At 31.2% G+C, this 22,595-nt stretch overlaps 3 protein-coding genes across 3 annotated transcripts in view; 2 read left to right on the forward strand and 1 right to left on the reverse strand.

Moving 5' to 3' along the window:
- LOC106777938 (cysteine desulfurase, mitochondrial) overlaps window positions 1–2,629 on the forward strand; it is a 7,636-nt gene extending 5,007 nt beyond the window's left edge. Inside the window, exon 3 of the transcript XR_002666064.1 lies at window positions 2,420–2,629. The gene's annotated coding sequence lies outside the window, so the exon portion shown is untranslated. The remainder of the gene's footprint in view (window positions 1–2,419) is intronic.
- A 2,186-nt stretch (window positions 2,630–4,815) lies between these two features.
- On the reverse strand, window positions 4,816–6,375 carry LOC106776621 (EPIDERMAL PATTERNING FACTOR-like protein 2). Its single transcript, XM_014664103.2, has 3 exons — window positions 5,764–6,375; window positions 5,645–5,679; window positions 4,816–5,540 (listed from the first exon to the last, which is right to left on the reverse strand). The coding sequence occupies exons 1-3, from the start codon at window positions 5,876–5,878 to the stop codon at window positions 5,295–5,297; spliced, it is 396 nt and encodes a 131-aa protein (XP_014519589.1). The 5' UTR covers window positions 5,879–6,375; the 3' UTR covers window positions 4,816–5,294.
- Window positions 6,376–14,880: 8,505 nt separating this feature from the next.
- On the forward strand, window positions 14,881–16,534 carry LOC106778005 (probable xyloglucan endotransglucosylase/hydrolase protein 6). Its single transcript, XM_014665881.2, has 4 exons — window positions 14,881–15,198; window positions 15,297–15,397; window positions 15,487–15,683; window positions 15,774–16,534. Exons 1-4 carry the CDS (start codon window positions 15,006–15,008, stop codon window positions 16,162–16,164), a joined length of 882 nt encoding a protein of 293 aa, XP_014521367.1. The 5' UTR covers window positions 14,881–15,005; the 3' UTR covers window positions 16,165–16,534.
- The last annotated feature ends 6,061 nt before the right edge of the window (window positions 16,535–22,595 follow it).

Genomic DNA, 22,595 nt, shown 5'->3' on the forward strand with positions numbered 1-22,595 from the left:
CATGTATTTTCCAAGTTATAACACTTAACATAAATGTTCCTTTTCTCTGCAAAAATGCAATTTATTGTTGGATATTTAATTTTTTTTGTAAAACAGAAAGCCCATGGACTGGCCCTGACCCACAGGGCTTTGGGGCTTTTTAGCCCTGGAGGCTTTTTTAATAAGGGGCATTTTTGGCCCTGTGGACTTTTTTGGCCCCAACCCACATGGGCTAGGGCCAGGGCCTATAATAGGGCCTCTTTGACAGCTCTAGTGGTATGGTCTTGAATCTCTTCCTGAGGCTGAGCTGGAGAGAAATTGGAGGCGAAGGTGAGGAATTGGGCGCGTTGGCGAAGAGGAGCGGAACTAGGTGTGAGATTTGCATGGAAAAAGCGGTGAGTATCGGAGGAACAGATCCTGGGACCAATCCCTGACCACGCACAGTCTGAACACACTCTCTTCTTCCTTTTCTTTTGTTTCTATGATAACCTTAATGTAACCATTTTTAATGAGAAATTTGAGCAACACCGAGATGGTAAGGGAAGAGAAGTCTAGCAGCAGAGAAGCTAGAGCACGAATCTTAAACGGATTTCAATTAGGAGGAGGTGTAGGATGTTTTTTAAATAAAAAAAAAATAGTGGAGACACTAGGGTATTTTTCAAATAAAAAAAATAATGAGAGGTGGATTTCAAATAAAAATAATAATAGAGAGGTGGAGAAAGCATTTGGTGGGGAGGTAAAGCGAACAACACCCTTATAGTTGTATCTACACGTCACAATTGAGTTTTTTTTATTCCAGAACTTCTTCTTTTTCTTTCTACACACCCATAGATCCATATATACCAAATTGTTTCTAAATTTATAATAAAAAGATTAAAGTTATTCCTGCAACTTTTTATCAAAGCTATGGAGATGTAAGGAAGAAAAAAGAAAAACAGAGGTGCAGGAGGAAACAACCAGGGCAATTTACTTCTTGCATTTGACTGGTTTCCTTTCCATCTTTATGGAAGTGTTAGAAATGTTTAAAATTATGTAACTTGGAATATATTTATAAATTTTGGAACTGTATAATTTATAATATATTTTCAAATTACTTAATTTGAAATATATTTCTAAATGTTTGAAATATATATTTTTATTATATAATCTTAAATGTGTTTCTTTAAATAGTATAATTTCATATGTATTTCAGTTTTGAACGGCAGAATTTTAAATGTTTTTGAATGGTAAATTGTGTGCATAAAATTGAAATATATTCTATTATTTTTGTCATTTCAAAAATACCTTGCAAAGATAGTTCTAAAAAGTAACTTTTTAGATAGTTCCCAATTAGGATACTTTAATAAAGTATGTTTCGGAATTGTTGTAAAGAATAATTTTTTTTTTCATTTAAAAAATAGAGAGAAAGGAGCTTTAGGATGAATTGATTTTCAATGCTGATAAAGTTGGGACCGTGGTTGTTCATCTCCGATTGTGAAAGAAAAAAACTATAAGAAGGGGTGATAAATGGAAAACTATAAAAGGAGAGTGTATAAATGGAATTATTAGAAGAAAAAAAGGAAATTAAGGTTAATGAAATAAATTTGGCACACAAAAGAAGGAAAGGGGAAGTAAACAGCAATACCCTATTTGTTCATTCTAAATGGCATATTCTAGCAAGGAAAATGAACATTTAATCTGGAACTTGTTTTTTTTTTTTTTTTAATTTCGAAATGTCTATTGTAGATAAAAAAATTACTTTCCAAAATAGAAATTCCATGATTAAAAAAAAATCAAAAATAGGCTTTGATGGGATGAGTATGAAAAGGAGGATGACTTTGAATGTTGTTGTCGGAAAATGTTAATCATGATTCGAATAAGTGAAGACTAGGGGAGGGCAGAGGTGCACAGATAAGAAAGGAGAGGTACAGGTGAACTTATTTTATTATAAATTTAAGAGGGGTAAAATGGAAATATAAAAATTTATGAGGAGTGCAGGAAGAAAAATGAAAGGGCGGGAAGAAATTCCCCTCTTTTTTCCACAGCTAAGGTTTGGGGCCCAATTCTATCTTAGCGAACCAAGATTTATGTTGGGCCTTTCAGACGTGAGCACATGATGTTTAGTTACGAGGTACACGAATATTTAGGTCTGTTTTTTTAAACTTAACGAATGACGAGTGTTGTTAAAGTAAACGGTAAGAATTGAGTGTGGTTAAAGTACCTTGTAAGATGGGTCATGTAATTCTTGAAAATGCATTTAGGTTAATGCTAAAAACGATGTGGGATATGTGGCAGTTTTTGGTGAATATATCCTGACAAAGGCGTTATATAATAGAATAATAATAATAATAATAATAATAATAACAAGAATCAGAATGAGAATGTGAGTGCTTTATCACTTACCAGAGCTGCTGCTCCATCAGCATCAGATGGGAACTAAAGTAATGACTGTTGTATGCAGTACATTTTATTTGTCGACGCCACAGGGATGGGCCATCTTCAAAACCGTGTTGCTGATATTTACAGCACAAAAAACTTGAGAGAAAAAGGCTTGTATATATCATGTCATGTATGTAATGTATGGGGGCATTGGAATCACTATTCCTTTTCTCATCGTGGTCCCCAACCCAACCTTTTCAGTTGTCTCTGTCTTGACCTTTGTTTTGCACCAACATTCTCTTTATTTATTTTTTCTTGTTTTTTATACATACCATATGTTCATGGACTTCTTGCTTAATGCCATTTCCTTCATCTGCATTATTCACCTGAAAAATATACGCCTTCTCCTTCAACCTTCTGTTCTTTCTGTATTCATATTTTCGTCTGCTCAGCATTTTGTAATAAAAAACTAGTTTGCAATAATTTCTTTTCAGATGCAACAATACATGTAACTTTTGTTGTTAAGAAAACATTTCTCTTCATGCAATTAATTTAGTGATTCATCAGAGTTCTGATATTTGATATATCACAATTGGGTGGTAGAATGATTAAATTCGCAATCATCTTCTGAAGGAGAAATGCTACACGTGATGGCTAGAAATGTTCAGGAAACTAAATGAAAGTTAAAGCATTTGGCTTACTATTGATACCAAAGAAATAATGGTACTAAAATCAATTTCCGTTATTAAATTAGCTTCTTTGTGTCTCAGACCCTGACCCATTTATTGTTATACTTCACATAACTTTTGGAACGTTGCATAACCATTTAAATTAAGAGATCAATGCATGCTCTTCGTTTTCAACAAGTTATGCTCACAGAATAGAAAATTATAGTAATAATTATGCGCATTGGGTTCAAATTTGCTTCACGACAAATGGGTTTTCGAAGGGTACTACTGTTGCACCTTATTTTTATGCAAAAGCAGTCGCGCAAATCCATCAATCATCTATTCAATCCACAGTGTGGAAGCCATTATTGTAGTGACTGGATATTCGTAAAATAAGACGAATTGTCCAAACAACAAATGTACCAGTATTGCTGTTCAAGACAATGCAAGTTATACGCAGTTTGGTTCGAATTTAATCTTCATATCTGACGCATTTGCCATTTAGTCTCTAATTTTGTTAAAACTTGAGTTGATGTTTGTATAGGCAAAGAAAATGATTTTATTAGCACCCATGAAAAAACTAGTACAAAGAAAGAGTATTTTTAGACATCTACCAAAAGGACTCAAAATAACTGACACAGAAAGAAGTTTATATAACCCTTCACAAAGTTTGCTTTACTGAAAACAGCATCTGATCTGGTGCCTTCTAACTATTGATGCACCAATCAACATGTTCAAGATGGGAAGGGTGTTACATCATGTGACTTCTTATTGTGTTGTCATTTTGAACAGAAATCACAGAGTAGGATTTCATTCCAACAAACCATCTCCCTCTGTTCATGGACTCAGCAGTTTACCACCAATTAATGGAAAAACTGCTGCCAATTTCTTAGGATACTAGGAAAATTTTAGCCCTGCATACCATTCTCTGCTTCCTTTCGGTGGCTAGTTATCAGTGCCAATTATCGTTTGACCACACAGTATATATCGATTCTCGAATACTACAATTCACTGTAGAGTCAAACAGTGGCAATGCATTCATAATATATCTTCATCATTTTCTACATGCATGAGTGATAACCAAAGTGCGACTTTGAACATGTTACATCACTAATTATTCTAGTACTTAGATATTCAGCAAAATTTTAGTTTTCTTACTGGTATGATTAGATGGTAGGCTAACTAGAATTGTAGTTTGTCTTATTTTTAGTTTTATTTATTGCTTGTTTGTTTCTTGTTCATTTAAGTAAACAAAATCATTATATATCTTAAACTGCTTGATATCATTTATAAATTTTTGCTCTAGAATAATTGCAGAATAGATTGATCACTCCAATTCAGTGGTGTGGGTCACAGTATATGAGAAATCTAGTTGAAAGCAACCTAATACTCGCTCAGGACAAGTAGTGAACTATTAATGTCTGTTCACGTTTTGGAATAATGATATAAGAAAAAGGAAATCAAGAGTACAATCAGAGGTTAGGTTGTCAATTTTTCTTTTTTGTTGCTTTCTCATATTGCATGTAGCAGAGTTTGGCTCCGTCTAGAGAGTGCTACAGGATTGCTCAATAGAAAGAACACAGAAAGTAAAGCACAGTTCTGTGCTGTTTTTTCAAAACTTAGAAAAAATTGATTGTATTCTTTGACCTCATGTTAGTGCAGGATTCTCAAGGGAAAACAAATAAGAATGTCATTTAACTTGTTTTCAAATTTTCTGTAATGCATCTATAAATTACTTGCATGTCAGTTATATTAGGTAGGAAATTTGTTCCTTCCATTAATTTTATGAGCTTCATTGTTCTGTCGTAAAATCACTTTTCTCCTTTGTATATCTCCAATAACAACTTCTCATATTATTTGGGAAGTTTTAGCCGTGCTAAAATTTAAACTATTTCATATACATATAAGAAAAATAAAAGAAATAAAAACAGAGAAATGGTCACTCCAATCTCCATGTCCATCTAACTATCACCCCAAAAATGAACAGAAGAAAGCAACTATGCTTCTCTATGCAAACTGGCAATCATTTTAAGTTTTAACTTGCAGAATCTGCTTTAGGGAAGCGGCAGTAAGTGCTAAATTAACTCGCAAACTGCAATTTACATGTTAGACGACCATAGCACCCACAAATGATACAACTAAAGGAAATGAGGGCAGTTTACTATAGAAAAAATAAAAGACTAAAAAAACAAAAAGAATTACTTAGAAATGTATATTCATGTACAAAATTGGTAAATTAGTTGCTGTCATCCTTGATTATCTAACAAGTAAATTGTGGAACAATTGGAATCAGGGGTTGAAAATACGGTTCCCACATTTGCACTTCCAACTCATGGGCTTGTAGTTGGACCCGCCTTCTCCCATTGTAAAAGCAATAGTTGACAGAGTTGAAGAGTTGATCCTCCCATTCTGCGCTTGAGGATTTGTAGGTACCTGAATGGCCTCACAGTGTCCACAAGACCTGCACCTTCTCTCGCATCTTGGTGGCCTTGAGCCTATCTGCGCCCTTACCATTGTTTTGTCATCATGTATTGTCTACATAAATCAGCATAATTTCTCATGAAGTTAATGTTTGTATTCAGTCATGCTAATAATTAGCAGAGAGTGAAGAACCTCTTTAAAAGTAAGTTGGGTTATACCTGATAAAATCCATTCTGTTTGGGAATGTTTCTACCTGTTAGAACAAAGATAAGAAATTGTTAGTTGCAGATGGTACTGGTGTCCATTTGGAAGGTTTGAAAACTTGTAATGAATGTACCTTGAGTAACAAGTCGGAGCTGGGTCCAACTTGAAATAATGAGAAAGCAAAGAGAAATGGTAACAAGTGTGAGTGTTTGGGGACAGATAAAATGGTGATGATCACGTCGTCCCATTGTGGTGTATAAAGAGGACAGAGTGAAGAGAGGTGAATAAGAAAGAGAAAGAGAAATTGAGAAATGAAAGGACGGAGAGTATAATATAGTAGGAGAGGATGAAGCAAAGAGCACAAAGTGAGTGACAGGGTGGAAGGAGGGAGGAATAAATATATTGCTAAAAAGACCTTTTCATGTTGAAGTGATGGAACATAGAAGGACAAATGAGAAAAATGCAGAGGGGCAAGAAAAGGAGGAACCCCGAAAAGGGAAACACCTCTCCTTTGGTCGACGAGCCTCTGTCAAAACAAGAAACCAAAGATTGTATAATAATTGCTGCAACTGCAAGGGAGAAGCATAGACATTACATTACAATTACATCCCTGACTGAGAACTGAGAACCCCAAATACATGATAGCAGATAAGACAAGTAGAATATATAAACAGCAAAAGGCCACCAATTTTCACCACTAGAGGACATGCATTTACAGCTGTAGATTTTTGTTCTTTTTTTCATTTATTTTACACATGCATGTATATGTGCATACTGTTTTTAATTCATAACTTTAATTTTGGTTTGAGGTGTACCATTGGTTCTATGTAGTATATGTCAGCAGAGTAGTCCCACCATAGAATACATATACAACGGTATTACTCTCTTTCTGTCTGAGTGCGAGAAAGAGAAAGAACATAATCTCTCTCTGGCTTCAACATTATGGTATTATCTTTTCACTCTATCATTATGCAATCACATAAGATCCTGGCAATCATTCTTCTTTTTCTCTGGTTGGGGTTTGGTAAATCTGATGGAATGATTCAGAACATGCATTCCTTCTGCTGTGTTTCATAGTCACACTGCTAAGCTAGCGACTAATAACCAGCCTTCAGCCGCATACCAATGCTTACATAATAACATCTTTCCCACGCTCGCTTCTCTTGTCGTTTTATCTACTTTTGTTCAGTACAAAAACCACTAATTCTTACTGTACAAAGGATTTGTAAGATTGAGTTAACTATTTCACCTAATCCTGTCAATTTAGATTAAATTTTATAACTTTTTACTTCTGAATCTGAATCTCAGACGTTGATTGTACATATTGACAAATTTGGGCTTTCTAAACTCGAAAGCTTTCTTTCTTGTTTGTGAAAAGATGATATGGCCCAATTTGTACCATGAATGATTCTCCACTCCTAGTGTGTAGTCCAATCAGATGTTAAAGGCTGAGCCAACCCACGCCCATTTGATTATGATGATAAAAAAAGTTACACCTGCAACAAAAAGAAACATTTAAAAACTGTTTCCATTTTTTCTTTCTAAAATAATCAATGCATCAGCAAAAAAGATATCACAATGTTGCATAAGATTAAACACTTTGTACAAAACTTTACTTCTATGCTAAATTTGTTAAAATCGGTTCAATAAAAAGTTTACTTAAAAGAGTGTCAAATTGGATCTAGCTCATATAATATGTGGAATAAACGGGTTTAAGCTATGTTTTTGTTAATTTTGTGAGAGTTATAAAATTATAATTTTGTTAGAGGTAGGTTAACTTATAATTTACCAACAACCATCTCTTATCATTCCTCCTTCACTTGTACTTAATATTTCATTTGGTAGGCTAACAATTTAATCTTTATAAATATTATAATGTTATTTAATAATATTTGAATAATTTTAACATTTAATTTATTTGTCAATCCCAATTGTATTAGATGATAATTTGATTTTCACATAATATTTGTAATAATGTTTCGTGAACGAAGTGATTACTTTTAAATATTTATTTATTGTATTGCAATACATATAATAATTTGATTTATGTTTTCATTTAATTTGTTCAATGTGGTTTTAGTTTCCTTTTTGTTTTTCACTATATTTTAATTTTTTTTTTATTTTGTTCAATTTAGTTATTTTTGTTAACGTAAATAGTTAATTATAAAGTGTACAATGTGGTATATTACTATCACATTAGCTCACTTTTCATAGTTAACCTATTTCTCAATCACTTGTTCATCATCTTCTTCATTTTTTTCTTCACTTTCGATCAATGAAACATGGACATCTTAGTTAGGAAGTAAATGATTTAGAAATTGAATATAAAAGTAAGGACGCATCTAAAATCCTACATCAGGGACACACTTTGAGATGAGTACTCCAAAAACACATCTTCCACTTCCGATCATTGTGATTGAATAGAATGTTGCAATTGTTAGTGATTTAGATACTGTAGAATTTGGTGATAATGTTGCCTTCTTGGAAGCGGATTTTTTCATCAAGTGAGTATGAACTCATATTTTTCTATTACATGTGCAAAAACTATGAGTGACCATGATAATCTAAACATTTCTTATGTTTTTGAAAATTCCTACATTTTCACCAATTTCTTCTCTTCTATCTTAAATGCACAATCCCAAAACTATTGAAATTAGGAAGCAAACCAAAAACTTAAAATAATTTGATTACCAATTCAAGACTGATGATGTTGAATAGATAATGAAATTTGTAGAGGTGAATGAGATTTTGATAGTGGAGGTGATGATAGAAGTGAGAAAGATTATGATGATGATAATGATGATGATGATGATGATGCCAGAAGGTCAAAGTTGCATGAAGAAAAAATTAAGTAGAGTGTCACGTCATAGTAGTGAACCATATTGTACCTTATATTAATTATTTAAATAACTTTAATGAATATGACTAAATTGAATAAAAAATAACGAAAATTCGAACTTGATTAATCAAAAAAAAAAAGTAAGACCATGTTGAACAAACTCAAAGAAAACATACACCAAATTAGTATTTAAGTTTATATAAAATAAGATAGAAAACAAAACTTATATAAATAAGTCAATCCACCCATTCATGGTGGATCGAGTAGAATTAATAAATTTTTGCTTCACAAAAATAAGTGAACTAGATTAAATTGATTTATTTTTAACTCAACATGTGATATGTCAATTTATGAGTCAGGTTGACTCGTTTTAACACTCTTATTCAACATTTATATCTAAGATATTTTTTCATTAATTACTCTTCTTCAAAGTACAATTTTCTTAATACAACATTGTTTATCATGAATGAAGTTTATATAAATTAAATGGTTTCATTTACTTTAATGATGAAATTTGCTAAATAAGGTTACTCAACTTTAATATTTGTAAACAATTTCATTTAAAGTGACATTCATCTAAGATTCATAATTATATATTTTTCTATTGTATTATCACAAATACATTCATTTTATGGAGAAATTATATTTCTAATTTGTTCATGAAAAATTCGACTCACGATTAACAATTACCAAATAAGAACTAAATTTGTTATTTTTAAATAAAGATTAATTTGAATACTAATTCACATTAAAAAAATCACTCATTTTGAGATAAACAAGTTTGGTTCAAAAGAAGAAAAAAAATTGCTTTGATAAAAAGAAAAAGTAAGCTTGAATTTGAGTTTTTACTTATAGAAATGTTTTAATCTCATTATTTAGATATGTCTCATTTATACAAATCTTTGTAACTACAAAATTTTGTTGTAAATATCTAACAAATTATATAAAATATAAAACCTAAACATATATTAATTAATTAAAGTATATTGGTATCTAACAATTATATATATATATATATATATATATATATATATATATATATATATATATATATATATATATATATATATATATNTATCTAACAATTATATATATATATATATATATATATATATATATATATATATATATATATATATATATATATATATATATATATATATATGTGTGTGTGTGTGTGTGTGTATTACTCTCATAATAATAAAATGACAAATAAATTTGTTCTTAAAAGTATTATTTGAATATCTTTTAATTATGATAAATAAATTTATGCATTGACTAAGTAAAAAGATAATATCTAATTGGCCATGAGAATAAGATGACTATGCACACATCCTCCTCATCCACGTTCTCGTATTGATTCCATTATTTCTATTTTAAATCATCAAAAAGCACTTATAATTTATTCAGTAAGTAATATAACAAAACTATATTAACTTTTTCTTTAAGTCTTATAACACATTCAAATTGAATATTTGGTAATATTAATGAATTTTTGTTGTAATTTATATATTTTGAAAAACATATTTAATTAATATTTAAAATAACGACAAATACGAGTAGACACATTCTCTACAGGAAATATTGATGTGTTTGTGAAAAAAAAAAACATTTTTTTGTTGAAAACGAAGACTTAAGAATAAAAATGAATTTCTTGTTCAAAAATAGAGATTAAGTAATGAAACCTTATTTATTCCCATTCCTACCCAAGAATGTGGAGTTTGAAGATAGAAAAAGGATAATTTATAAATAATAAATGAATATTTTTGAATGAAATGATTAAATTAAAACTATTGATAAATAATTATTTATAATTCAATTTGACTATTTATATATTTTTTAACTCTTGTTATAGTATGAACAAGAAAAAAGTATGGAAGGCTTCACTCCTTTTTAACATTCAGGAGAATCCCTTATACTTTGAACTTTAATCATCTTAATTAGCCGGTCGGGTAATAAACGGACCTGAGGTTCTGAAAATTCAGATATTAGGTATAGCAGGTACAATACTAGAGATATTTAGTCATCCTTCTGATGCAACATATATCTCTTGGAACAATACAGGTATTTCGTACCAAATAAAAAGCAGTAAATCTAAAAGTGTTTGTTTATTGGACGTAGAATTATGAAAAAGCTTTCTTCTTATCCAGCCACATCATATGATAACTTTCCAAAGAACAATAAACATGTGTGGCAATTTGATGTCCAGAAGTCGACATCCTAACAGAAAGCGTTCACCATGCTACAACGAATATCCTGCTGCTTTGTAACTATTTAGGACCATCAATTATTTCTTTGTTGTTGTAGTATTAGTGCATGCAATGAAGTTATTTCAAGTGGGGTCTGTGTGTTAGTTCGGTTCATGAAGAGAAAAGGAAAGGATGAAATCGCAAACCATTTCAAATTCCATCAATGCTCACTGGCAATGACTCTGCACTGAAAGTGAACTCTGCATTTCAACCCTACACAAATTTCCAACCACACTTATCATATGCATGCTTTAGAGTACTGTTTTCTCTACTTTCTTATCAAATTATACTTCTACTTGGATTTCCACCTAATATTCACAAAACACCCGTTACTCATCTCATCTTTTCTGTATGCACAAATTTAGTACTATAGTACTATTCTACAAAAACTTCAATTTTAAGTGCCACATTTCAACAAAGGATCGCATTCATTTGCCACAAAAATGTGTTCAGCTTGCCTAAATGATTGAACTAACTAGAATGACGGTGAAGTACTGAACAGGTTCAGTACTGTGTGCTGTCCAACTAGCCCACTCTGCTGAAATCAAATAATTACCAGCCCCAAATCAGTGACACAGTTCTACATTTTCTGCCTAAAGGTGGAAAAAAATTTAAATGGCGCTTAGTTGAAAACATCATTCAACAAACAACCAAATATATTTATGAATTTTAGGACTTTCTGATCATTAGAAAATGACGAAGTCCAGTACCACAGAAGGAACAGACTAAGTATGAAAATTTGAAACACCAGAGTTATTCCACAAAAGTTATAGATAGCCATTTGAGAATCATCGGAGTGATAAATAACCAGTCTAATAAGCTTCTGCTTACATGGATCATAATATGATAATTGACGTGAGCTGCAATTCTTTGGTAAGTTTTATCATTTTGATTGATCCTTTTCCTCAAAAAATGAAGATAGCAGAAGGTGAGAAGCATAGTACACAAGGTTTTGTAGCTGAGGAGGAGAAATAAGTAACGTAATAAACAAAATAGTAATAATCTTAATTAGAAATAAAATAAATTTAGAAGATACATGTAAATGTAAATCTTATTTTACATTTAATAATGTAAAATTGAGTTAAATTTAAAATTTATTTTTTAACATAATATTAGAGTCGTATATATTAAAACATATCTTATATAATAGGAAATTTTATTTTATAAGAAAATGTTTAGCAAGGATTTTATTATCCTATCTTATCCTTGCCGACACTTCCCTACAGTTGTTGTGCCCAGGCTTTCTGGTTCATACTGCGACGCTTACGAACCACAATTAAGTGCATTTAAAAAGCAATCTCGTCACTGCACCTACACCCAATAATTTCTTATTTAAACGTCAACCTAGCACACATTTCAATTCTTCAGTTCTCTCCATTTCTTTAGTAAGGACTTAAATTCTATCTTTCATTCACTGAACTATATCATTTGATGGTAAGAATTTTGTATTGATTGATAATATATATATGAATGTATGTATGTATTTCATTTTAAGACATTTTTATTTTATAAACACTATATATATTGAATATTTTATGATGTTTTTAGTATTAATTAGTTAAAGGAATCTTTTGTAAATTTTCAGTATGTATTTAATTAGAGAGTTTATATGAAAACAGTAAATAGTTATACATTTTTGTTGGAATTTAAGAGTATTAGAGACAATTTTTAGATTCTTGAAAAGTTACAATTATTCATGAAAAGTTACCATTCATAAAGAGTTACAATTATTAATGAGGAGTTATCATTCATGAAAAGTTACAAGCATTCATGAAGAGTTACCATTCATGAAGAATTGTTATTCATGAAAACTTACAATATTTCATGAAGAAGAAATGTAACTAATCAGAATCTGGTATCTCTTGTATTTACAAATTAATTCTTGAGAATCATATTCTTGTTTAAACGGTAATACTAAGAGTGAGTATCATCGTTGTTGTTCTTCTTTGTATCTCAAAAGCGGATTTCGTGATCCCCTCTACTCTTATAAGGGACGAAATATTGCTTTTAGGAAAGTGTGTACTCACATCTAGAAGATTATATCAAGTCTACATTATTGTTCATCTTGTTTCCCTAAGTTATTGGAAAATTGTTCCAACAATTTTAAGATATTTTAAAACCCAAGATTTAAAAATAGTCGTTAGATTCGTGTTAGAATCAGTATGGAAGGTTGGACTGAATTAAATAGACTAGCTTAGCTGCTAAATCCGTGGTAACATATCACATGGAAGAAGAAACAAAATGCTATTTCCATAAACAAGCATTCTTTACAGTAACAATGTTCAACGCATTTCCCTTTTGGTGTCAATGACATTTCTTTAAAATTAAGATAGAATTAAAAACATCTTCTTTCAACTTTTTTTTTTTTTTTTTCTGTCATGAGTTCATGTCTCCTATCTAGATATCGCAGGTGTGATATTTTTCAATATATTTGTAATTTTTTAAATACTTATTATTTTAATTTGTAATATTTTTTTATTTAAAACAGTATAACAAAATACAAAAAGTAATCCAATAAATTTTAAAAATATTATGATGATTAATTCTGTTTATAATATTAAAATAAAATTAGAAATAATAATAAATATATATTAAATATGAAACATAATAGTAAAAAGAAGTAAAGAAGTTACAAGTTAAATATATCTTAATAATAGAAACTCTTAAAATAAATTAATATAAAATGATTACATATTTTTGTATTGATTATAGTAACTCATAAACCAGTTAAGTAAGATGACTTTTAAGTCGTTGATAATATATTTAAATTTACAAATACATCAAATAAAAACAAATTGTAAATGATCTGCACTCGTAAGAAATAGTTTACGTAAACTATGTGTTTATTCTAATTTGATAGCAAATTATTTACTTAACTATGGAAGATAAATCTAGCTCATATTTCTATATACAGTCTTTATATACATTGATTTGTTGTCAATTAACTTGACGAAATAATATATATATATATATATATATATATATATATATATATATATATATATATATGAAATAAAACAATTCTTAATGGCAGTATACCTTGCTGTCCCTTGTACCTGAATATGGGAGAAAAGTTGAAGAATAAAGTAGTTACAAGTTAACTATAATATATATACTTGCTTTTACTTTATATGGCATCTTATTTTAAAAGAAAAATAAAGTAAACATGAATAAAATGTTTGATAAAATAAATTGTTTGGCATATGATCATTACTTTATTTTAACTTATTTATTACATTTTTTTCACCATAGTGTAAGAATGTAAGTTTGTACCGACCATTGTTGGAAGAAAACATTAACTTCCTTTCATCAAAAGTTTTTGTTCGTTTTTAAAAGAAAAAAAAACAAATGACTGCATATTTATTGTTTGTTATTTTTCTCGTTAAATCATAACAAGAACTGAAACCTGTAACCTTAAGGCTATCTATTCCAATTCGAACCAAGGGAATAAAAATACAACAGGGTAAAATAAAGTAATCATATTTTATGGTATTGTTTGATAAAATGTCGTGTATTATAGTATCATTGTTGTCCGTCTAAGTTAGAAGATGAGAGAGGAAGTTGTGTTTGAATTTCTTGTATCCATAGGAAGATTGTCGAAAACTTGAACGGAACAGAGAAAAAAGAAATGATGCATGAATATGAATAAAGTGGAAATATCTTATGATATATATATATATATTGGAAAATGATATTTTAACACCATTTTTTATATCATTTTGACACTGCACACGTGTCAAAATGTGATTGGACGATTTCAAATTAAAAAAGTTGAGGCAGGGATATATTTGGAAGAGAAAAACCAAAGTTTATTTTTTTAATTTGAAATCGTCCAATCATATTTTCACACGTGTACAATGTCAAAATAGTGTCAAAAAATGGTGTTAAAATATCATTTTCTATATATATATTAGAATGCATTTCTCCTTTGGTTTGAACGTAGAAATGAGCAGCATATTTAGGTTGAATATAGAATAGAGGTGCCTCAAACACACATTCGGTACATGTATGCTTCTCTGTCTTTTAACCATTAATATTGTTCACTTTCACTGGGTTACATACAATGCACACGCTCAGAAAAATGATTAGGCAGCAGAGGACAAAAGTGGTGTGCCAATAATGAATACTGTAGGCCTTGCTCATTGTTTGCCAAAAGCTGGATCGAAAGCTATGCTGCTGTCACACTTTTCAATTTCAATCTCAAAGCTCCTATATAAATAACACACTTCCCTCCCTCCACTTGCATTCCAATTTTACCTATATCTTATCAGTTAATTAAACATATCCATGGCCATCATCAACGCTTTTGGAAACATTCGTCTCTATGGTTTTTTACTGTCATGGTTTCTCGTATCTGCTGTGTGCGTTTGGGGACGACCAGCCACTTTTTTGCAAGACTTTCAAATCTCCTGGTCAGAGTCTCATATCAAGCAAATTGATCAGGGCAGGGCCATCCAACTCATTCTCGACAAAAACTCTGGTTAGCCACATTACCTTAACTTATGCCTAACTAAAAGGCATAAAATTTTGTTACTTTCTATTTACCACACGCATTCACACTCTCTGCATAATTTACAGGTTGCGGTTTTGCTTCCAAGAGTAAGTACATGTTTGGCCGTGTTAGCATGAAAATCAAACTCATACCTGGAGATTCTGCAGGAACTGTCACTGCATTTTATGTAAGTCCAGATCTCCTTATAACATCCATTTGCCATGTTTTAAAGAATAACAAGGTTTGAACTGCTTGGTTGGTGAATTATCATTGTAGATGAACTCTGACACCGACACTGTACGTGACGAGCTGGATTTTGAGTTCTTGGGGAACCGTAGTGGTCAGCCTTACACAGTTCAGACAAATATCTACGCTCATGGAAAAGGGGATAGAGAGCAAAGGGTGAACCTCTGGTTTGATCCTTCCGCGGATTTTCACACCTACACTATCATGTGGAATCATCACCATATTGTGTAAGATATTAATTATACATTGGAACAATAATGAACGAACCAAGCATGTTGGCACTTAGAATTTGACATTAAACACATGTTGACATGCAGGTTCTACGTTGATGATTTTCCCATTAGAGTGTACAAGAACAATGAAGCGAAGGGAATCGCATACCCAAAGATGCAGGCTATGGGAGTGTATTCGACGTTGTGGGAAGCTGATAACTGGGCAACAAGAGGGGGATTGGAGAAAATCGATTGGAGTAAGGCACCATTTTATGCATATTACAAGGACTTTGACATTGAAGGGTGCCCAAGTCCGGGACCTGCTAACTGTGCCTCTAATCAAAGCAATTGGTGGGAAGGAGCTACATACCAAGCTCTTAATGCCATGGAAGCTCGAAGGTATAGGTGGGTTCGTCTTAACCATATGATCTATGATTACTGCCAAGATAAGCCAAGGTACACGGTCATCCCACCAGAGTGCCTTGCCGGCATTTAAACCCAAAATTCACCTCACTTCAATTCTCCATTGTCTGCTGTAAAAAACTATATATATCTACATATATATGTAGTTTCAGTTTATCCCATGTCCCACGTCTCTCCAATTATTTCAAGTCTTCCGTAAAAACACGTGAAATAAATGTACAACAACAATACTAAAGGTAAATAATTGGTCCCCATAGCCATGGATAAATTCAAATCAACACCTTCATATTGTTGTTGTTTTGTTTTGGGGGAGAGGGCAAAATGATTCCAGTGTTTGTGGGGACGAGGGCTATGTTCGACTACAAGAGTATAAGTCAAAAGCCATTTCTGGATCCATTATGCAATTGTATTTTAGTGCCCATGATTCACGATGATCTACCAAATTTCAGTGTGTTTCTGTATAAGCAAGGATAACATAATTCGTCAAACAACATTAAGCATCATCTATCATTTATATTCTTTTTCAGAATCATTCATTAAGATGCTTAATGAATGAGTTATTGAACAGGTGAATCGCTGATTAAACAAGTTGACCCATTTACTACAAAAACATTTAAACGTTAAGATATAAGTAAACTAATCTGCTAAAACCTGTGCATCTATGCTCCAAAGTCCAAAACCAAGTGAAAATCTCTAATTCCAAGTAAATGTTGATATATTACTTAGATCTTCACGTTTAAATGTTTTTGTAGTTGAAGCATCCAAAGAAACATACAGAACAATGAAAAGTTGATAAAGTTATTAAAATCTTTGAGTTGCATATATAATATATCAGTTCAAACAACTAAACCAGGAAGATGAAACATATGTAACTCTCGTATCCACCAAAAATTACTTAAGAATTTAGGATTCTTAATAGACATAGCCGACAGCAACATATGTACTCTTAAAGAGGTGGCCTACAACAACAAATTCAAAATAAATAAGAATTGACTTGTTCAAAACAGAAATGCAACTTGTTGGAAGAAGAAAATATAAAAATACTAATTAAATTCCAACATTTCTAACTGTACTTTGCTAACGAAGGTGACCTTACTTTCCACTTTTGTCAATTTAGCGGAGAGACTTGTGGTCAGCAAAAGGACTGAAATTCCAGCAACAAGATAAGAAGATTGTGAATAAGCTCTTCCGAAACCCCTGCATGCTGAAAATCACCAAAATCAATACGCTGTTTTCTTCAGTTATTGTTTTCAAGTAGGAGGTTGGCACGTACCTTTCCGTCCTTCTTTTCTTCACATCTTTTCAAACTCACTTAATTCTTCACCCTCGCTTGATGCATTATACGCAAAGGTACGACTACTATTCTATGTCATTTCTTTTATGCGACGGTCAACCTCAAAAAAAAAAATATATTAATTATGATTTTTGTTTTTTAACTATATCTCGATTTTATAATTTATTTTTATTCAAAATTATGATTTTGTTCAATTCTATACTTAATTACTTAATGAATCAATGAAATCATCATTACTTGATGTTAATTTTTATGTGAAAACGACCTTATTATTTGTGTCTTAGTATGTCTTTCTAATTGATGAAATGGCCAAAGATAGTTTCCAATTTTCAGTGTGACATCCAGCTGTAGCAGGATTTATGATGACAGACCACCCCTGAGTTATAAAAACATTAGCATATTCATGTATTTCTTTAATTAAAATTGTCTCAAAATCGAATTTGATTCCTTTTGTCCTTAATTAGCAACAGAGCCAGTGATCAAGAAAACAATAATGGTTGGATTGGATATCATAAACAATAAATCTTTCTATTTATTGTACTTTTGTTGTGGACAACAAGTTTTTTTAAATAACTCACTAATATTATGATTTACTATAGTTTACATTGAGTAGTACATTGACTATTTAGAAGTTTTTATTCTTGATTTTTTTGTCTTCGTCCTTCAACCACATGCAATAAATATTACTATTACCAAAGCATAACTAATGGACTTCATAATTATTATTAAGAAGCATCATTATCTTTTTTGCATTTTGTCAACTACCCTCATCTAAGTTTATTTGACAAAATCTCTAGTAAACATACATGTTTCTTTTATTCATCATCTCAGTTTTTCTATCTCGACTTCCTACACACAGTAATTCCTTTCACATTGTACTTGCTCTTTGTATTAATAGTTAGATTCTTCATTTTCTTCATGACCGACTTTGTTTTCATTGTGTCTGACTTACTCTTTTCATTCTTAATCATGATTTTTTCTTTACTAGGTTTTTTGCCATCTCAGTGTCCAATTAGTTCTTCTCTTTGACTAACTTTTTTTTAACCTTGACCAACTTCTTCCTTATTGAGTTCTTTATTGTTTGTAGGGTTGACTTGCCATTGAGTTCATGTCAATAAGTCGAACTCATTTTTAGACATCAGACCATTTTCACATATTGTTGTACTTAATCACATTGATCTTTTCATCCATTGAAAGTCGCCACTTCTCATCTTGCACCTCTAGTGTAACTCTCAAATCCTTCTCAGCTTGCAATTGTTCTAGCAATCTTAAAACTTCTTGTTCAAGTTCCAAGGTCGCTTGGGCAAAACTTGTTTTCTTCTTTCTAAGCTTATCTTATAACTTCACATTGCCTCTAACTTCCTTTTCAATTTTTTGTTGCAAATCGCTTCTTGCAAGCTCTAACTTTTGAATAACAAGCTCCATTGATCTCTCTATGTCCCTTTTTGGGCTATCCAAGATCTCCACACTTGCTGCCAAGCTTTCTAAGCTATCCATGCACCCTATCAAGTTTTTTGGGTTACATCCTATCATCAATAACACCACTTCATCTTCAATTTCTTCGACATGTCTCTTCTCTTTTATTTTTAGATCGACAATCTTTTGCAAAATGTCCAACCTTATCACAACTGAAGCACTTAACCGATTTACACTCCTTTGTGTGGCCATATTTGTCACACTTGAAGCACTTAATGCTTGAGTTGCTTGAATGACCTCCACCCCCATTAACCTCGTCCTCTTTCGTGCCAATTTTGTTGGCTAGACCATTCTTTCTCCTATTTTTGTCTACGGCTTCTACCACTAGGAATGCTTCCTATACTTTCTCAGTATTGTCTTCTGCCTTGAGTGTTCTAAGCTTCTACCTTTATTTGGAGTAGTTGATCAAGTGACTTATGCTTCTTCTTTCGTTACTCATGTGCTCAAATGACTTGGTAAGCTCCTCAACTAAGAGTGTTGACAAGTCCTTGGACTCCTCAATAATGCATACTATATTCTAAAAGTCGTCGATTGATGAATTTAAAATTTTCTCCACCATTCAGCAAGTGGGCAGTGTCTCTCCATTCCTTCCAAGTTGGTTTTCCATTGTTTCAACTTGAGATGCAATCTTCTCAAGGTCGAACTCATCCACAACTCAATACAAGATGTATAAAGATGTCTTGTCTTTCACACGTGTTTCTATTTGACCAATCTGTGGAGTTGATTGGTTCTTTAAAATCATTTTCAACCACTTCCCAATTTTTTTCTGAGAGCTAAAAGGAGTCTTCATCTTCATAATCTAATTATCATAATTGGTCGCCTTTATCAAATTAGATAGGAACATATTGTTTGGAAAGTTATCATCTCACTCAAACTTTCTAGATTTTAAACATTCTCTAATTCTTTCTTGAGTAGTCAGATACTCAATCTTTCAAAAATTTGTTGACAAGTTTTTCTTAAATAACTCGCTAGTACTATAACTTGTTGTAGTTTACATTGATTAATACATTAACTATTTATAGTTCATCCACATGCATTCAGGCCCTTATGAATCTATGGTATCAGCCTTGCTATGGAACATGTAATTTCATCAAAATGGAGGCAACTCTCACCACTTCTGAAATCATGACACATGAGCTATGCTTTGACATCATCTTCTTTTTTTTTATGAATGTAGTACTAAAACCAGTCATATTTTCAGGAGATGTTTCAACCCTTATTGCAAGCGATGCATGGATAAATTCAAAACCCCGGAACAAACCTTGGATAATGCGCAGCTCAAAGATTTGATTGGGTAACTAGAGTTTCATTGATTGCACCTCATATTAAAGCTTCATTAGCTGCATTGATACAAGTAGAGAAATGATTGAAACGAATAGTTGAACCTTCCCTGATTTTATCCCCATGCGCATCGCAATTTGCAATGAGGACAGATTTAAGAGAGGGGGAATCATTTAAAAAAAAATATTACCTGTTTATGTTAAATGCTTAGCTGATTCATCATGTCTTTGTCTTGGGTGTCGGGTTTTTGTTTTCTATATAAAAATAAAGTAGAGTTAAACATAGAAAATATAAAAAAACAATGACAAAATACCTATTTTGAATGCTGATGCCCCTCTAAAAAGACAAACGACTGATTCATACAAAAATATACATTCTGCAGACGCGTTTGTCTGCAACTATATTAAGTGAAGACATTTTGAAATTTCACTTCACTCTTCTCTTAGTATGTTCAATACAACCTCTTTTATTTTAATTTTTTTTTCCATATGTTGAAATTTCAACCGTGAGAAGAGGAAAGATAACATATTAAAGATACATTTTTTCGTATGGTTTAAGCATTGGTAGAAGAAAGTGAGAAGAGGAAAATGTTAGTGTTAGCTGCAGAAGAACAAGAAATATAGGACAAGAACAGATAACATATAGACGACCCCAAGCCGAAAAGGGTAGGCACATAACCATCCTTTCTGCTACACAACAAAACGCAACAAACTGCACGGACCAATATTCTCTTCTTTTTTCTTGCCTCTTCCACTTCACCATTTCATCTAAGATTAAAATCTCCAAACTCTTTCGCCTTTTTAAGACTTTCACATTCCTACAAAACACAATTTCAACACTTCTTTTTTATACAATTATTAATAAATAAATCCTTTTATGGGTACTAGTTATTATTTTGATGCCCACCAAGCTTGTAGATTAGATTTTAGAAAATTTGTTTAAGCTTAATTTTTAAGATTGAGTTTAAATATTTTTTAAAAGAAGCTTAATCCTTATTTTATTTTTTTGTACCGTTCCAGTCAGATATCCCTGTAAGGACTTTTAGTTACACAATGATAATGTAAATACTCGTTTTTTATTAATTCAAAATCTAATAGTAATAAAAATAATAATACAGTTTTTTTTTTTAATAATATAAATTTAACCAAATACGCGACAAAAAAATATTATCATTCTTGAGGTATATTTTGTATTGCACTATTACAATTGTAATAAATTTATTATAATTGTAATAAATTGAGAACCTCTTTTGAAATTTAAAAGAGGTGTGAGCTCGGCCCACGTTTTTTTTTTCAAAAAGGAATTGTAGATACGTAACACGTAATATAAAATTTATTTTGTATTTTAAAAAAGGATAATGATATTTGAACAACATTCTTTTGACAACATTTAAACTTCCTCTATGGGTTCAAATATCATTATCCTTTAAAAAAACACTTCATGAAATGTTACTGAAAAAACGTTTGAAAGAATATATTTTTTCAAAAAGTATCTCTAAATAAATATTTATTACAATTATACTCAACAACACTTTTCAACTTTACAAGCATGGTTATCAAACTCTCGAGTTAACTCTTAAACTCTTACGAGTTTACGTTTCCAGACACTCGGAAGTAAACTCTTTTCTGTGTAAACTCGGCAGAATTAATTGTGAAATCGATCAGATCGTGTAGAATCGCGAGTTTGGAATGATTCTACAAGCTTGAAAGGGAAAAAAATTAAAAAAAACAAGGTCGTTTGGTTTTTTTTATTATATATTCAATGAAACGCATCAAAATTAATGACAATAATTCAAGTATTTATGTTTTACAATATTTATTTTTGTGAACTATATATCTATAAATTTCATTTATTTAAAGTTATATAATTTTGTTATTTGAATTAAGATATTATTTATATAGTATTTTTCATCTGAAGTAAACTCTTAGGAGTTTACAAGTCGAGTTTACTCAACTCTCACGAGTTTATGTAAACTCGTGAGTTTGATAACCTTGTTTACAAGTATACTCAACGTTACAATTGTACTAATATTATAAAGTTTTTAAATTATTCAAGAATTATTAGAGTCAAAAGTTTTATCTAAATAATTAAAGCTAATGAATTTATTTAGCTTAAAGAAATAATTAAAAATTGAAGGCGTGTAATTGACAGAGATTTGTAATGGGTAATGAAACAAAATTAGCATCTATTGAAGATGGAAAAGAGATTTAAGAAGAGTTAAAAAGAAGAATTAATTATGACAGAGGCATGCAAAGCAAGGAAGACATCCATTAGGTGTTACTAAAACAAGGGACAGCTCATGTATAAACATGTCAGATAAGAACAGAAAAAAGAATCAATATTTTAGGCAATTTTTATATGCCGGATATTTCTTCCATGTTTCAGAAACAAAAACATCCAAACAGGAACAAAGGGAATAGCAGATTCCTTTAGCCCTTTCTGTCCTCCTTCTT

Source organism: Vigna radiata, chromosome 11 (assembly GCF_000741045.1).
Source record: "Vigna radiata var. radiata cultivar VC1973A chromosome 11, Vradiata_ver6, whole genome shotgun sequence".
Classification (NCBI taxonomy): Eukaryota; Viridiplantae; Streptophyta; class Magnoliopsida; order Fabales; family Fabaceae; genus Vigna; species Vigna radiata.

Bases quoted from the DNA above. Each gene is read 5' to 3' on its own strand.
- LOC106776621 (XM_014664103.2), bottom strand. From the start codon at position 5,878: ATGGGACGACGTGATCATCACCATTTTATCTGTCCCCAAACACTCACA. The intron at 5,680-5,763 runs GTACATTCATTA...TTGTTCTAACAG, and splicing joins GCTCCGACTTGTTACTCAAG to GTAGAAACATTCCCAAACAG. The intron at 5,541-5,644 runs GTATAACCCAAC...TGATTTATGTAG, and splicing joins AACAGAATGGATTTTATCAG to ACAATACATGATGACAAAAC.
- LOC106778005 (XM_014665881.2), top strand. From the start codon at position 15,006: ATGGCCATCATCAACGCTTTTGGAAACATTCGTCTCTATGGTTTTTTA. The intron at 15,199-15,296 runs GTTAGCCACATT...CATAATTTACAG, and splicing joins CATTCTCGACAAAAACTCTG to GTTGCGGTTTTGCTTCCAAG. The intron at 15,398-15,486 runs GTAAGTCCAGAT...TTATCATTGTAG, and splicing joins GAACTGTCACTGCATTTTAT to ATGAACTCTGACACCGACAC.